At 39.9% G+C, this 16,010-nt stretch overlaps 1 protein-coding gene across 5 annotated transcripts in view; it reads right to left on the bottom strand.

Moving 5' to 3' along the window:
* The window catches only part of NALCN (sodium leak channel, non-selective), a 308,843-nt gene that overhangs the window by 251,148 nt on the left and 41,685 nt on the right, over positions 1-16,010 (bottom strand). For all 5 annotated transcript variants that reach the window (XM_027590539.2, XM_027590535.2, XM_027590538.2 and 2 more), the window contains exon 7: positions 1,991-2,145. In XM_027590539.2, the coding sequence (XP_027446340.2) occupies positions 1,991-2,145 (155 nt within the window). The remainder of the gene's footprint in view (positions 1-1,990; positions 2,146-16,010) is intronic.

The following is a 16,010-nucleotide window of genomic DNA, read 5'->3' as shown; positions in this document are numbered from 1 at the left end:
AGCTCTTAGGATTCCTGCAGCTTATTTCACCAGTTTATCAAAGCTATATATCCATCTCCCATACCACACCTGTGATTTCCTGCTCATCCCTGACAGTCATTGGTATAATGCGTAAAAGTCCTCCTCTCTTAGGAGCCGAGGGGAAGGCTGTGAGATTGATTCCAAAGCCAGACAGGTTTAAGAGAGTACAGCAAATTGAGATGCTTCCCCATCTGCTGGCTTCTGAAGTTTTTGACTTTATAAAATTATATCATTGGCCAAAGGGATGAAAGATTATCTGTCTAAATTCAATGCTGGAAATCCACCTCTGAGGGCATATTAAAATACTAGAATAAAAATTTAGGAATGTTATTTGCAAAACTCACTTTTTTTTAATACCAACTATTTGTGTTTTTTCAGGCCAAGTTCAGTATTCTATTCCATCCAGAGGCTGTAGCCTTGTGGTTTAGTCCATATACCAGAAAAATATTCCTTAATCAGTGCAAGACCTTCACATATTCTTTCTGAAATTCCCATACTTGGCCCAGAGTTCTTGATGCCATCCTGCAATAACACCGTCTGTGAGCTGCCATCACTAAAGGCTGGGGCGAGAGGAGGATTTATCAGCCACTGTTCCTGATGTACAAAGATTGATTGGCTGGGTTCATAGCAGTTGCCATCAGGGTTGAAAGGAACTCATGCTTTCTTCCCTGGCCATGGAAACCCCCCATTGTACAGCTGTCCACTGAGATATGAAACCACACTAAAAGTCACAAAATAGATTTGGCTTCCAAAGATAACCACCACTCTGCTACACACTGAGATTCTTCTCTAAGATTCTGTGAGTGTCTAAACACTCTTAAATGCACCCGGGCCTTGACACTTTAAGGAAAAATTGTTGTTGTTTTTTTTTCAAATGATTCTGATAACGATTCTGTTATGGACTGAATGTTTGTGTTCCCCCCAACCCCAAATTCATATGTTGAAGTCCTAACCCCCAGTGCGATGATATTAGGAGATGGGGCCTTTGGAATGTTGATTCAATTTAGATGAAGTCATGAGAGTGCTCTCTCATGATGGGATTATTTCCCTTCAAGAAGAAGCCAGAGAGTTTTCTCCCTCTTCCTCTTCCTCCCTCCATGTGCAAGCCAAGGAGAAAGGCCTCACCAGATCCAACCATGCTGGCACCCTGATCTTGGACTTCCAGTCTCCAGACTGTTGAGAAATGAGTTTACATTATTTACACCACCCAGTCTATGGTATTTTGTTATGGCAGCCTGAGCTGGCTAAGACAGATTCTCAAAGCTGGAATAATTGTTTAGAATTCCATGGGGTTTTTTTGATTCAGTAATGAAATTTGTACAACTTGCACAGAACTGTAATAAATGCAATGATATCAAGTAAATGGCAGATGCTAAGTGCTTTCATTACTGTATATAACGGCACATTTCAGGACTTCATAGGACAAGCCACAGATAAATGTATACATTTGAGTACAGCATAGTCATGTATAAGCACTTCCCACGCATCTATTATACAGCTGATAGATATTCATTAAGTATTTCCTTAGCTGTCTTCTGTTCCAGGATTACTTTCCAGCTCTCATGCACTCACTCAGTGGCTACTATTTCAGAGACATAAGACTTACCTTGCCTACTGGGGTACAGTTACATGCGGAAGGACACCAAGCCTTGTTTATCTTTGAGTCAACAAGCCCTGAACCTTGATCAATGAAATATTTTTAAGTGCTCTAATGAAGAATCAAAAATAGTCTAAAATCAGGGATATTTCACTCTCTACAGACACTGCTGAATATCCACCCAAAAGCAGACTCTACAGACTGCAGGGGAGACTATATCACAACCTAGGCAGACGATTAAAATCTGCTGTTGTGTTTCTTAAATGCTATACAGCCAGTCTTAACAGAAAACATCAATCACACAAGTATTCTTTCCATTTCATAAACATTGTAAAAAAGAAACTGAAAATGTGTTTTAGCGGTAAGACAGACCTATCTCATTAAAGCCACTGTAGCCCAGCTCTTGCCTGCTAAGTCCCAGGTCTTCAAGGTCCATGCATTTAAATCCTGGGGGGCACTGGTAGCCTTCCTCCAGCTCTGGTGAGCAGTGCGTATCTGGGATAGCTAAGCTATTCCAGGTTACATTTCTGTGAACAAATTACAAAAAGTTAGCCGATTTCGACACTTGTAAATGTTGACCAAAATGAATAATGTAATCACCCTTCACTAACATCTGCTCCGTAGGGACACCCACGTAAAATTCATGATTCCCGAAAGGTGTTCATAGCATTGATGATGGTAAACATTTCTCAGATGATACCTGATTCATCCTCACAGTAGTGCTTTATAAGAATGCTATCACCATCATTGTTTTTGTCATTAAGGACCAAGACCCAGATAAGCAAAGGAAAGAATTTTTCTGTAGATTTGTAAGGAATGTTGATGTGCTTGGGGCTTCCTTGTTATTCACAAGATGCTTAACCTGACTGTAGGTACCAATTTTACTCCTCCACTTCTAAGCAATAGTAAATGATGACAGTCATTTTCCATATGGTTCGACTACTGTGAGTCTTATAAATGACACTTGGTCTTCCTCTGTGTTGGCAGAGGATCACGAGGGTCATTTAGGTGGACAGTGATACATCCCCGTTTCATTGTTCTGGAGGGCAACGTGGAGATTAAATTGATGTACAAGGATTTAAATAAGTAATGGCTTTCTTGGGAGCAAGTACAGGTCATCATTGGAACGGCGACTGGGGAATCTCATTCTGGGCTGACCTCTAAAATGGGCCCCGAATAGCTGCTATCGGAGGCAATTCACATGGCTTGTGCAGTGGCCAGAGTTCAGGCTAGACAATTTCACAAGGCTTCTAAATCCATGATTTTATTACAACTCATTTCCCACTACTTCGATGTTTCTAGGCATTTCCTAAGTGGGGACCACCCTCAGGACAGTCTCTTTCCCTCAGCTTATGGCCCAATTGAGGCAGACATGTTGGGTCATATTTCTTCTTTAATACCCTCTTATATTCAATTAGCTGCTTTCTTCCCTGTATATAATATGCTTTCTCTAGAGTCTGACACCTAACTCTCTGAGATCCATTACCTGCATGAGGCCACCGTGCACATACACATTCATGAGTTTACACACACACTCCAGGCCTGGTGACACTTCACCCAGTTCCGTCTCAGTCATAAACAAAGCTCTAAAAGCCTCACCTGCATTTCAGACACTTCAAGTGTGTTCCTTCAGATTCCATTAGCTTCAAGGAAATAATCTGTCTGCTGGCTTGGGGAATAAGTATCTAAAGAATTGTTCCCAATCCTATGTTAAATTGCTCCTTTGGATCCCCCACGCCAAACTCCAGGGGAAAGGTCTTGTTGTGGAAATTACCACTTGGTTATGTCAGAGAGAGATGGTTTTAGGCAGACATATCGTGTGTTTCTCTTCATTTCACCTTTTTATATGTAAGCCGAATATCCATCTTTGCTGACGTCTCGTCTGAGTTTCTGGTGTGGAACCCACACATTGGGGCAAAGTGGTAAGGGGACTGGGCTTCAGAGTTTCAGAGCAAGGTTTTCTGGGTTTGATCTCAAGCTCTGCCAATTACGAGTGGTGTGACTTGAACAAAGTTCTAAATGTCTCTAAGCTCAGTTTCTTCGTCTGTCAGCTATGGAGAGTAACCATAATTAGAAGCAAAGCCTGCGTGAAGATTAAGTAAAGGAAACCAAGGAGTGCACTCAGCCTAGCACCCAGCATGTTACAATAAAGAAAGGCTCAATAATAACAATAATGCTCAATAAATGCTTATTATAAACAATTAGTGATCATTACGATCATAAAATGTAGCGTACAATTAAAACACACGTAAAAACACAACAATAAAGACTTGTCAGAAGAACAGAAGGAATTCAGGCACATGATACCGACAGCATTTTGTTCACGGGATTATGCAGCTGAAAGAAACTTTATAGATCACCCAATTCTTAAGAAAGGTGAAGGTGAACTTCAGAGAGGGAAGCCCATCGAAATTAATTTTTTTTTCATTTTTAAGACTTTAAGAAGACAAAAGCAGCAATGGTTAAGAAAGCACTGTCTCCATGAAGAAGTTCAAAAAACATCACCTTTCAGCTATTTGGGTAGGAGACTGGACTCCAGAGCCAGTCTGCTGGATGTGAATGCTAGCTTAGCCTTTACTGCGTGTGTGGCCTCCCCTATCTGTGCCTCGGTTTCTTCCTCAGGTGATGGCAGGGAAATGCCTCTCTCTCAGGACTCTGGCAAACCTGTTAGTGACTTAGGTCTGTACGGTACTTAAAATGGGGTACTCAGCAGAGTGTTACTGATTGCTGTTGGTATCTCGAAATTTGTAGACTGCTTAGATTGGAACTCTAGTCCTGGTGTGTGCTGCCTCAGTTTCCACATTTCTAAAATGGGGATAGCCTTTTTACCTACTTGTAGTAGGAGTGTCTTAATGATTAAATGAGCTAATGTACAACTCCCAAAATAGCACTGACAATTAGTCAATCACTCAATAATTGTTAACTATTATGATAATGCTTTCACCGGTTTATAAGTATTAGAGTATTTTTTCCTTTTTTAATTTGACTTATTATTTGTTTCTTTCATATTAACACTGACTTTCATTTTAAGCACAACCTTCACCAGCACAGATATTATGCTGAAATCTTTTGGCTTCAGAGGCAGCAGATTTGAAACATATTATTTTTGCCAACATCAAGCTATTAGCAAATGCTTGTTAGAGACACATTTATTAGATGATTAATTGCCCTGGAACTCATGTATCTAAAACCACATGATGATTACTCCTTTGAAAAGTGGAAATAAACATCAGGAGTTTCAGAATGTATATTTGTTATTTATCTTAGTTTCGTTGTCACAGTTAACAAGTATCTTCTAGGTTTTATTTTTGTTAACGTTAATTATTTCCTTGTTCATCTTCCCTCAGATATTCATGATAGAATACAAGAGGCTCTCTGGAATTAGGGAGGGTAGAATTCTTGCTAACCAACAGCCAAACTCTAAATATAGACAATGATTCTTCCAGTCCTAATAAATACTCACTCATGCTTAAGTGGGTTTCAAGACCTGCATTCCTTACTCACAGTCGGATTTCTTGAAAAAAATTATCTACTTCTAATCCCTCTGATTTAATTTTTAGCCCATTTTCATGATCTCCCATCTACTGAATTTGCTCTAGTTTATTTCCACGTGCCCCAACCAACTGGAACACTTTCAGTTTTTATCTTCTGCGACTTCTGAGCAGCATTCCACATAGTTGTTTTGGTGGTAGGCGGAAAAATGGCCCCCTAAAGATATCCACATACTAATCTCTGGAACACTTGAAGATGTTATGTTACATGGCAAATGGAATTAAGGTTATAGATGTGAACAAGGCTAAAAGTCTTGAGTGATTATCCTGGTTTATCTGGGTGGGCCCAACCTAATCACACAAGTCCGTAAAAACAGAAAACCTTTCCCAGTTGTGGTTAGGGAGAGAGAGAGAGAGGCAGTGTTGCTGGCTTGGAAGATGCTAGTTTCGTCCCTGTTTCTCAGATCATTCTCCTTTTCCATCTTCTCCTCCTGTAACTGGCCCTCAGGCCTGAGTTACTCTGAGCTTGGTCCTTAGCCTCCTCTTTCATGATACTCTCTCTCTATGCAGACAAATCCATCTCCATAGTTTCAATTCTCTCTCATCCTAGGTGTCTTTTAGAGTCTCAGAGTTACGTGTCCAACTACCTAGTAGATGTCTCCACCTGGCTACACCCCAAGTGCCTCCAACTCTACACCCCTTACTGAACACAGACTCCTTCACCAACATTTCTTCATAACAAGCAGCACCATGAGACCTTCATCCAAAGTACTGAGCAGGCTTGAGATTGTGGAATCTCCTTGATACCTACTTCTCCCTCAACTTCCATAACTAGACGTCATGTGTCCCTAAATATATTCCAAAATATCTTTTGAGCTCATTCAGCTCTCACCGTCTCCACCTCCACCTGCACCACTATCTCGTCCCCTAACTGGTCATCCTGCAGCCACTCTTAGCCCTTCTGATCCATTAGCCACAGAGCATTAAGAGAGACTTTTCATAATCTCAGTCTTACCTGAGGTCCGTCTGTGGCAAATCTCATCCATAAGATCCTAAAGGATCTGGCTCTTCCCCTTTCAAGTGTCCTGGTATCCAACCATGGTGGCCTCTCCCAGCTTTTGGTATGCTCCTTCTACCTCAGGACTTTTTCCTCTGCTTAGAAATTTCTCCTCCCATCTTTGCTCGGTTAACCCATCTTTCAGCTTTCAGGCCTCCAGGCTACATGTCACTTTCTTAGGGGAGCCCCTCCAAGTCCCTCAGGCTGGGTTAGGCTTCTCTGCTCTAATTTCTCCAAATACCCACACTTGACATTTCAGGCACTTGGGAAGTGTCTAATTCATGTTTGAGTGGTCAACTGTTCATTGGATGTCTTCCAAACTCAACTATTCCCCAGTGTAGCCTGCAATTCCTTATAGTCCCTAACACATAGTCTGTGATAGTTAAATTTATGAGTGAATTTGGCTAGATTATGGTGCCCAGTTGTTTGGTCAAGCACCATGTAAATGTTGCTATGAAGGTAATTTTTTCGATATGATTAACATTTAAATCAGTAGATTGTGAGTAAAGCAGATTACATAATGTGACTGGGCGTCATCTAATCAATTGAAGACCTTCAGAAAAAATACTGACATCTTCTGAAAAGAACCCTCCAAAGTACCTTTGGATTCAAGACTGCAACAACAGCTCATTCTGAAATTTCCAGCTTGCTGGCCTGCTCTGAAGATTTTGGTCTTGCTAGTCCTCACAATCACATGAGCCAATACTTGAAAATGAATTCTACTAGGGTGCTTGGGTGGCTCATTCGGTTGAGTATCTCACTCTTGGTTTTGGCACAGTCATGATTTTGGAGTCCTGGGATTGAGAGCCCCACAGCAGGCTCTGTGCTCGGTGTGAAGTCTGCTGGAGATTCTCTCTCTCTCCCTCTCTCTCAAATAAATAAAATCTTTAAAAAATAAAAATAAATAAATAAATAAAGTGAATCTCATTGCTTCCTATATACACATCCTATTGGTTCTGTTTCTCTGAAGAACCTTGACTAATACATAGTAGATGCCGTCATCATTATTTTTTGGCTAACTGAAGGAATGTGTCTTTCCACCATTATTGAAATCTATGGCAAATCTATTTATGTGCTTGTTTATTTGTTTGCTTATAAAGTAACTACAGAAAAAATCCTTCAACAATTGGATCCTGTTGTTTTTATGCAATTTTTAAGTGTGATATCTAAAAACTGGCATGGAATTACCATTTTTTGAAGTCTTGGCTTTAGTAGTTTCCATGTCTCAAAATGAATACTGGAATCCCTTGGAGAAAATTATTTTTCAAAAGACATTAATTATCTGCCTGGCATATGGTTTTCTGTTTTTGGGTTTGTTTTTTTGTTTTTGTTTTGTTTTTTAGAGAGAGTGGGAAGGTGGAGAGAGGTAGATAGAGAGAGAATCTTAAGCAGGCTCCCAGCTGAGTGTAGAGCCTGACTCAGGGCTTGATCTCATGACCCTGAGATCATGACCTGAGCCAAAATGAAGAGTTGGACGCTTAACCGACGGAGCCACTCAGGTGAGTGACCTGAGGCGAGCCAGGCCCTAAGGTATCAAAGGGCACATTCACTATCCTCCCAGATGCAAAGGCTGTGTGTGTGTGTGTGTGTGTGTGTGTGTGTGTGTGTGTGTGTGTGTGTGTGAGATTCACTCTTATTTTTTTAATTCTTATTTTTTAATTCTTAAAATATCGTATTTACAAATAACATTACGTAGGGGTTTGAGATCTAAGAAAATATGTTCTCAATTTGTTGCTAATATTGTTTATAACAGCCCCAAACAACACCTCAGTACTTAAGAGTTGTATGAATTTAAGTTAATCATTACTCCTGATAGTAAAGAGCACTGATTGAGCTGTATATCAGAACACAAGGATTATCATCTCAGTTCAATGATTAACCAACTTAATTACCTTGGGCAATTCACTTTGACCATCTGAGCCTCAGTTTCCTTATCTGTAAGATGAGAAACTTCTTAGCTATTATTAAAAAACAATTCCCACAACGACCCCATCACACTTTCATATTTTTAAAAGAAAGGTGATAATTAGAGCAAACCATGTGCCCACTGTGTTCTGTTCTCATCTCTCCACAGGACTCACCAATGCCAAATGCAATAGCTCAAGACATTGTGTTAAATTGCTCTCTTCATTACTCACAATGTCATCTCACTCTACCAGTATCAAACTGCTGTCACTGCTGCAACACATTTAGTGCTGGCCTTTTGTAATGACTGTCACTTATGAACATAACTATGGTTATCATTACTTAACCACTTTTCAGAGATTGTTCTTCCCATATTCTTGGTAGGGTCACTTAATTTCATTTGTCCATCCATTCATTCAAAATGATTAAATTTGAAAGGCCCAGTCTATGCCACACAACATGCTAGGAATGGAGACGACTAAGAAGATATTTCCAGATCAAAGGCTTTACTACCTAGAAGAGTAATCACCACAGTAGAGCATGATGAATGCTTTGAGAGCCAGGTATCGGCTCTTAGCGCTACAGGAGCATCAAGCAGAAACATCACGAGTGTAGGTAGTCGATGGTGAGCACTAGGAAGACCTCCCAATGGGGTCGTTGCTTGGGGTGACCACTAAAGGATCGACAGACACGAGATCTAGGGCAGACACACCCCCTGACATCCTGGAAAGTGGAAATGCCAGAGCCTGTGTGTGCATAGGAGACAGAGAACAAGAAATCACAGGGGGAGGAAGAGAACGTTTTTACCCTTTTATTGGTAGGGTGTAGCTGCTCACAGCTTTCTCTCAGGGGCTTATAAACAAGCACGTGTTACCATACCAAACAATTTGTAAACTACATTCTCAGAAATTGGCATATTGGGGAAAAGGACAAAAATCTGTGCTTCCCCCAACTGACATAGTATGTCTGATATACTTCGAGCTGACTACAATCTGTCCCTCATTTGTGAGAATGGCCAAAAAGGTCAAACACACTAATTTACAAAAGAGATCATTACTTATTTGCAAGATTTTCACAAAATATACCTATCATGGGAATTTATAGATAGATATACATACAGGTTTTTGTTTATATTTTTCTTTTTTCCCTTGAAGAACTGAACATAAACAGAAAAACACTGCGGTCTTGTAGCCAAATCTGGTCCATTTGTTGTAAAAAAAAATATTCACAGAGGCTCAGCTACACCAAAGGTATTTCTGAAGTTTGCACTCCACGAGGAAATTGTTAGTGGTGCAAAGAAGGAGGTAGGCAGCACAGCAAATCCATAGGCAACAGATAACACCGTACGCCTAAGATCAGTTTGTTATTTATTGCCATCAATAGGTTTCTCTTCTATTTATACTGTATGTTCTAGGGAGAAGTCATAAATAGAACACACTTTAGTTAAACCCATGGAGTGAATCACACACACACACACACACACACAGAGCCTTCGCATCTGGGAGGATAGTGAATGTGCCCTTTGATACCTTAGGGCCTGGCTCGCCTCATTCCTAGTGGCAGCCAGAAAAATAAGGCTCACTTTCTTGCATTTAGATGTGGTCCCTTCCCTGTGCTGACAACGAACCTGCTCTGGCTGCTACCCGCCTTTTGGGTTCATTCCAGAGAATCATCTGGCTTTGTTTTCATTCCTATTTGGCCTCCGCTTTCAGGATTAATTAAAAGCTCTTATGAACTGGCCTGGCTACTGCTAATGCTGGATGCTTTGGAACACTCACCACACCCTGGAATTTGCAGAGAAGAGACTACTTATTGATTTTTGAGAACTTTTAATTGCTCTCCGGGACTTTTAGAGGGACCACAAACAAGACAAATAGTCTGCGGCAGGAAGTAATATTGACATCACACCACTTTTTATAAACAAGGAAATCTGGTACATTTTCTAAAAATTTAGGGAATAAATTTCCCCTTATTGTTAAGCTGAGAGTATCATAATATGATTTTCCATGCCTTAATCCATTCCTGAATGGCTAGATGGACAAAGCCATACCATAAAGAACCGAATTCATCATGCAACAAAATGGTAAAATTAAAGATTTTTTCAAATAATGTATGTAATTTAAATGACAAAACATGATTTTCTTTTGAAAGCAAGTATTTCAAATTGTCATCGTACCTTGTTGTATCTGAATAGTTCTTTTAATTATGTATCTTCTCCGACTTTACTCCCTTAATTATATTGGTCACTACTTCACCAATATGGATAAGGGACCAGATATGCCTAGAAACTGGCATCTGAGCAAGGATTAGGCAAGGAGAGGTATATGAATGTATTCAAAGAGTATCAGAAAAGTAAAGTATCAGGACACAGAGCTTGCACTGATTAGCTCCAAACTGGAAATGTGACAACTGTTTTGAGGTCATAAGACAAAGTCTACCACCCTTGACATTGTGAATCTAGGCCAAGGTCTCCTCAAGCAGTAACTCTTTTCCCTTTCCTTGAGAAACTACAAGATCCAGGATGAGAAGTTATCTGGAAGGAGTCAGTTGGCATGGTGGAAAATGGCCACCAGAATCTGGGGCCAAGATTACAGATTTTCAGTTGGTGATTTTGCCAATTAATTAATGTGTGGCAAGGAGTTCTTTCCTCTTCTCTTTCATGAGGACCATCATGTCCAACCTATGAGATCACATTATGAATTAGCAATTAGGAATACAAACTGCCTTATACATAAGAGGAGCTCCAAATATATTCATGTTTACTGGCTGTGGTGTGGCTGAGTTGTATGGTTGGGGTTCATTCCTTTTGGGTCAAATGATGTCAGGGCTCACTGGTGCTAAGAACATGTAGCTACCTTAAAAGTGAAGATCAGGGAAGGATGTGGAACGTGCCAGAGCCCCAGTCCCCAGGTGCCCTCAACCACACAGTACACCTGCCCAGTTCAGTTGCTAGACCTAAAAAAGGTAGAAGTCACTGAATCAGTAAAATTGAGATGACTGCCCTGTGATCCCAGGACACACACCGACAACCTGCTTCTCTGGAAGAATGATGAGAGGCTCTGATAACCTCTGGTGCTTTATAGACATTTCTAAGGAACCAGCCTTCAGGGAACAGGGAAGTCAAGCTCCCCGCAGTGGGGGTGTAGCAGCTGAAAGCTTAGCACTTCTTTGAAGACTCCAGCTTTTATCTTTGAAGAAGCCATGCAAAATTTGTGTTCTACTCTACAACACATCTTTGGGAGTTTTAATGTAAAACTAACACTGATTTCTAACCCAACCGATTCTGAGAATCTTAGCCCTGCTATAAATATGAATCTAAGGGTGCGGCTTGGAGTTTGTATTTTTACAAAGCTTGCCGGGTGATTTTCTCTATCAGAGAGATCTCGTCCTGGAAATGAATTCCCCAAATGTACTGCTCGTGCTGTTATGGTCACTGCATGGTGACTACGGTTTCTATCGGAGGGAAAGCAGGCTGGTCTGGTTGAACCTGAGGCGAGGTATGATTTCTACACAGGCAACTACAGTGAATGCTATTTGCGAGGGACTGAATTGTCAGGGCTCCTCATTTCCCGTTCATATAATATGATCAAGAGTCCCAGGACCTCACGGCAGAATTCAGTCCTAATACAAGCCACCTTAACCATGTACTCATCCACCCCGTGCAGAGCCTGTCTCCTAAGCATGTGCTCCTTGTAACCAAAGGGAAACTAAATATTGTACTCACATATTTTGGACACACATGTGTTGAAGATCATCTCACATACCGACCAAGGTACAGTCGAATATTGAAAGGCATAGAAATCGTGTCAGGGAGAACTGGGTTTCAACCCTGCTTCTGCCACTTACACACTGTTTCATCTTGGATAGCTTCCTTAACCTCACTAAGCCTCAATCTCCTGGCTGTAATGTAGAGTTTAACAATAGATTATGACGTTAACAGGTCGTTGTGGGTATTAAATGAGAAAAAAAAAAACCCAGATATCAATTGTACCGTAAAAGTTATTTACCGCTAATAGTAAGTAAGAGTTTTATAACCTATGTTATTACATTCTCTTCTTTTTGGGAAGGTCAAAAGAGGTGCTATATTGTAATTGATCGAAAGAAATTACCCAATTTCTTTTAGACCCTTTTTCAAAGTGTAGGGTTTTCCTTTTTTTTTATGCTAAAGATGCAGAAATGTTTTTTCTATTCTGGTGAAAATCATTTTGGTATTAATTTTCATATGGGAATTCAGTTTATTCTGAAATATTTTCTTATATTTAATTTTTTAAAAAAATTTGTAACATATGAAAGGTTGGTTTAACTGGTGGCTCAGGTGGGCCATATCCTTGAGGTGGATATGCACAACAGTTTTAAAAGAGATATATGGAGTGATACAAATATATTGCATGCCACTATTTTATAGATTTGGATGGGGCAGAATCCCCTGGAACATAACGTCTACACCGGGATGGAAAGAAACTGGATGTCATATGGACTTTCATTTTCTCTATGCCATATAAAGAGCTTATGCATATGGACGTGGATCTAATGTGCATATAGGTTTACAAATGTGGGCTTATAATATGGTAGAAGTTGCTCAAATGACAGATCAAGCATGGGCTGGGAAGTCAGACCTGAGTTCAAATCCTGGTGCTCTCACTTACCAGATGAACATATTATTTAATTTCTTTGGGACTCTGTCTTCATCTGCAAAATGGGGGAAATAACTGCTTTCAGGTTGCTCTAAAAATTAGTTATAGAAGCAAAATATATGAAGTATAATAGGTGCTCCACAAATGTTGCTATTAATTTAGTTAGAAATCTATATGCACCCATCAGAGTATTTTCATTTCTTATTTAAATATTTTAAAGAGGAGCTTTCCAATATGCATTTATCCAAATTTGTTCTTCTATCTCCCACCCAGCAGACATCTCTGCAGGAATCCAGTAAGTTAAATGTAGCAGTCTGTCTTCATCCTTCAAAAGAAGTTTAAATATAAATCAAGAAGAATTCAAAGACCTTTGCATGAATTTGAGGCAGTTATGATTCTACATATTCTACAAAATTCCCTCCTGACAAAGTCCATAGAAATTAGAAATTAATATTTTAAGTTCCACTGCATTTCTATTTTTAATTCTTCTGACCTTCCCATTAAAAAAAAAAAAAACTTCATTATTTTTTGAACAGGATGTATAAGCCAATAATTCATTTATTTTCCAAGGACCCTAAAGGATAAACTTAAATATTATTTAGGACCAGCAAGAGAAAGCTATAACCCAAATCCAACTCTATGTTGTCTCTAGGCTAAGTGTTAGTGATATTTTATAAAACACCACCGAGTCCTACAAGCTGCCCCGGGTGGGGTGACCATCCGGGAACTCCCCTGAGATGGAAAAGAAAGCTGTTAGTAATTACTCTGCCACAGAAAGGACCTACGAGGATTGTCCCGAGCATCTGTGACGTGTGGCCCCCCCCACCTCCACGTCTCAAACCTAATGGCTCAGCCATTATAAGCATTTACTTGAACTCCTGATGGAACCCTGTTCTCCTTAGAGAAAACTTGTATATACTTAATATTTACATTTGCTTACTTTAGAGTTCTCCTAATTATCTCACTCTTGGGAAGATTTCATTATTTGATACTAAGCTAGGACTAAATTTCGTTCCTTTCTCGGGAATGGTAATAAGGTGGCAGATAAGCCTTCATCTCTTCTATTTCACCTACCAGTCATTTTCACACGTTCATCTTGTAGCTTCCGGTAGATTTGGCATTTTGCAACACCTGTTTCTGCCAGAGGCCACTGCTCTTCTAAATTTCTTTAGGATATGAACTGCTTTGCTTAGTCAAATAGCATTCCTCGTCCCATAATTGCCTTGGGTCTCCATTCATTATCAGAGAAGAATCTAAAGCTTTACGAGTAATGCTACGGAGGACAAAGGGAAGACCCCCTTTTCTCTGCTTTAAAAGAAATCAGCTCTATCTAAAAGCAAAACTGTGTGTTTTGAGTTGCTTCCTTATTTATCCTGTTTGCCTCACAGATTATACACAATCAATTCCAGAGATCAGCCTTGAAACGTGGGATATACAGGTTCCTGAGCAGACACAGCTCTGCCTGCAAGCTCTCCCATTATCAGGCTATAGTGCATGAAAATCAATTAAGCAGAAATCGGACGATTGTAAAGGATAACAATTAAGAGAAACGAGGTCATGACAGCGACTGGCAACACCAATCACTGGAAACACAGCCATCATACTGTAGCTTAATCTCCGACTCAGAGATATTTATGAGAAACTCCTAGTTCAGAAGCAACCAAAGGAAACAAAAAGGTTGGAGTTTTTTTTTTTTTTAATTGGGATTTTTACGCATTTTATTTTGACTTCAGGCGGTTTTTAAGTCTCTAAAAATACATTAAAGTCTGGCTGGAACTAATGGTAAAACGGCATCAACAATTTTTCTGCTTCTGGGTAAGAGGTTAAAATTCAGTTAATGCTGAACTGAAAATTAAAAGAAAAATGGTATAAAGCATTGGTCTTTGAAATGAATCATCAAACTTATGAAAATTGTTATTATGAGCAACAGTATTGCTCTGCAGCTATCTACCTATTTTCTTCTCAAAGAGTAATTGTCACAGAAAAGGAAGGCAAAATACATGTGCATGTTCATAAAGCTAATGGGCAGATTTTATAAATATGGGAAAGAGAAAATGCAGACATTCCTCCATAACTGCTATGTCTAGAGTAACTGAAAATTCTGCCAAAACGTATGTAATTCTTCATAGAGAACTCCATTTTTAGGATAAAGTAATGAGCTGGAGCTAATATTCAGAATACAAAAGGCTTTTAGTATTTTTTTCAAAGCCATTCATGTCCTAGTACTGGGTACGGTGAGGAGATGGCAAAGAGCAGTTTCTGAAGTGATGCAAGGGCCCTGAGGTCAGAGGCACTCCTCTACCTCTTCTCCGTTTGCATTGTACTTTATGTGTCAAAGTTAAGTTTGCCAGCAGGATGCCTGATCATCTAGCTAGTTTTACAATTCTAACAAGCTTTACAATTCTCACACATCCCGACTTGATTTTTAATAAAATGGAAACTTTAAATCAGCTTCCTGTGCTCGCAGCTATTAGAACACAGCAGCTTTCTTATGTGGAAGCTTCCTCTGTTCTTTGCCTCTCTTCTATTGTTTCCCACCCACACCATATCTTTTTACCACCTCCATATTCATTCATGGAACAATCTAGACAGATTTTACAGCCTACATACACTTAAAAAAAAAAAAAAAAAAAAAACTACCTACAGGTTTTCTTCCACACGTGTCTCTTCCCGCACCCACACAGGCTACCCCCTTACTCACCTCTTCTCTTCCTCCAACGTCCCTACCCTGAGTGTGTGCTACCTCACTTCTTTCCACTCATAGCAGTGCTTTCTTATTTTTTAACCCTTTCTCCCTTGTCCCATTTAACAGCTTGCTTTTCTCCCTTTGTTTTTTTTTTTTTTAATTTCCTCTTCTGTATCAATTTGTCACAATGTTATTATTCTCTGTCTAAATATAATGTATTGTTCACCATGCCTTCAACAGATAGTTACTAAGTACTTACTCTATGCTAGAATACTAGGTACTGGCCCTAAAAGGAGTCTTCTCCACGCTTGTCCTTTGTGTCCTCAAGGACTTCACAGTGTAATGAGAAAAATGGGGGCGGCGGCGGGGGGGGGGGGGGGCGGGGATTAGCTAGGAGTGCCAGAGGGCTAGGTCTGGCAAACTGGGCTATATTAAATTCAACTCTTCCCATTACAAACAGCTAGATCTACTGGATAAATGGTAACATTTAAAAATGCATATCTGGGCTTACAAGAAAGAAAAAATATGTCCCAAAAGATCAAAAGGTAAGAGGGAACTAAAAAGAGAGGGAAGTCCATGAATTGACAAAATCGTGGTATGGATGGGGGCTAAGTGTCCA

The sequence above is a fragment of the Zalophus californianus genome, chromosome 3, assembly GCF_009762305.2.
Source record: "Zalophus californianus isolate mZalCal1 chromosome 3, mZalCal1.pri.v2, whole genome shotgun sequence".
Lineage (NCBI taxonomy): Eukaryota > Metazoa > Chordata > Mammalia > Carnivora > Otariidae > Zalophus > Zalophus californianus.
Note: the sequence above shows the minus strand (reverse complement) of the source record. Positions and strands in the feature narration are given on the sequence as shown.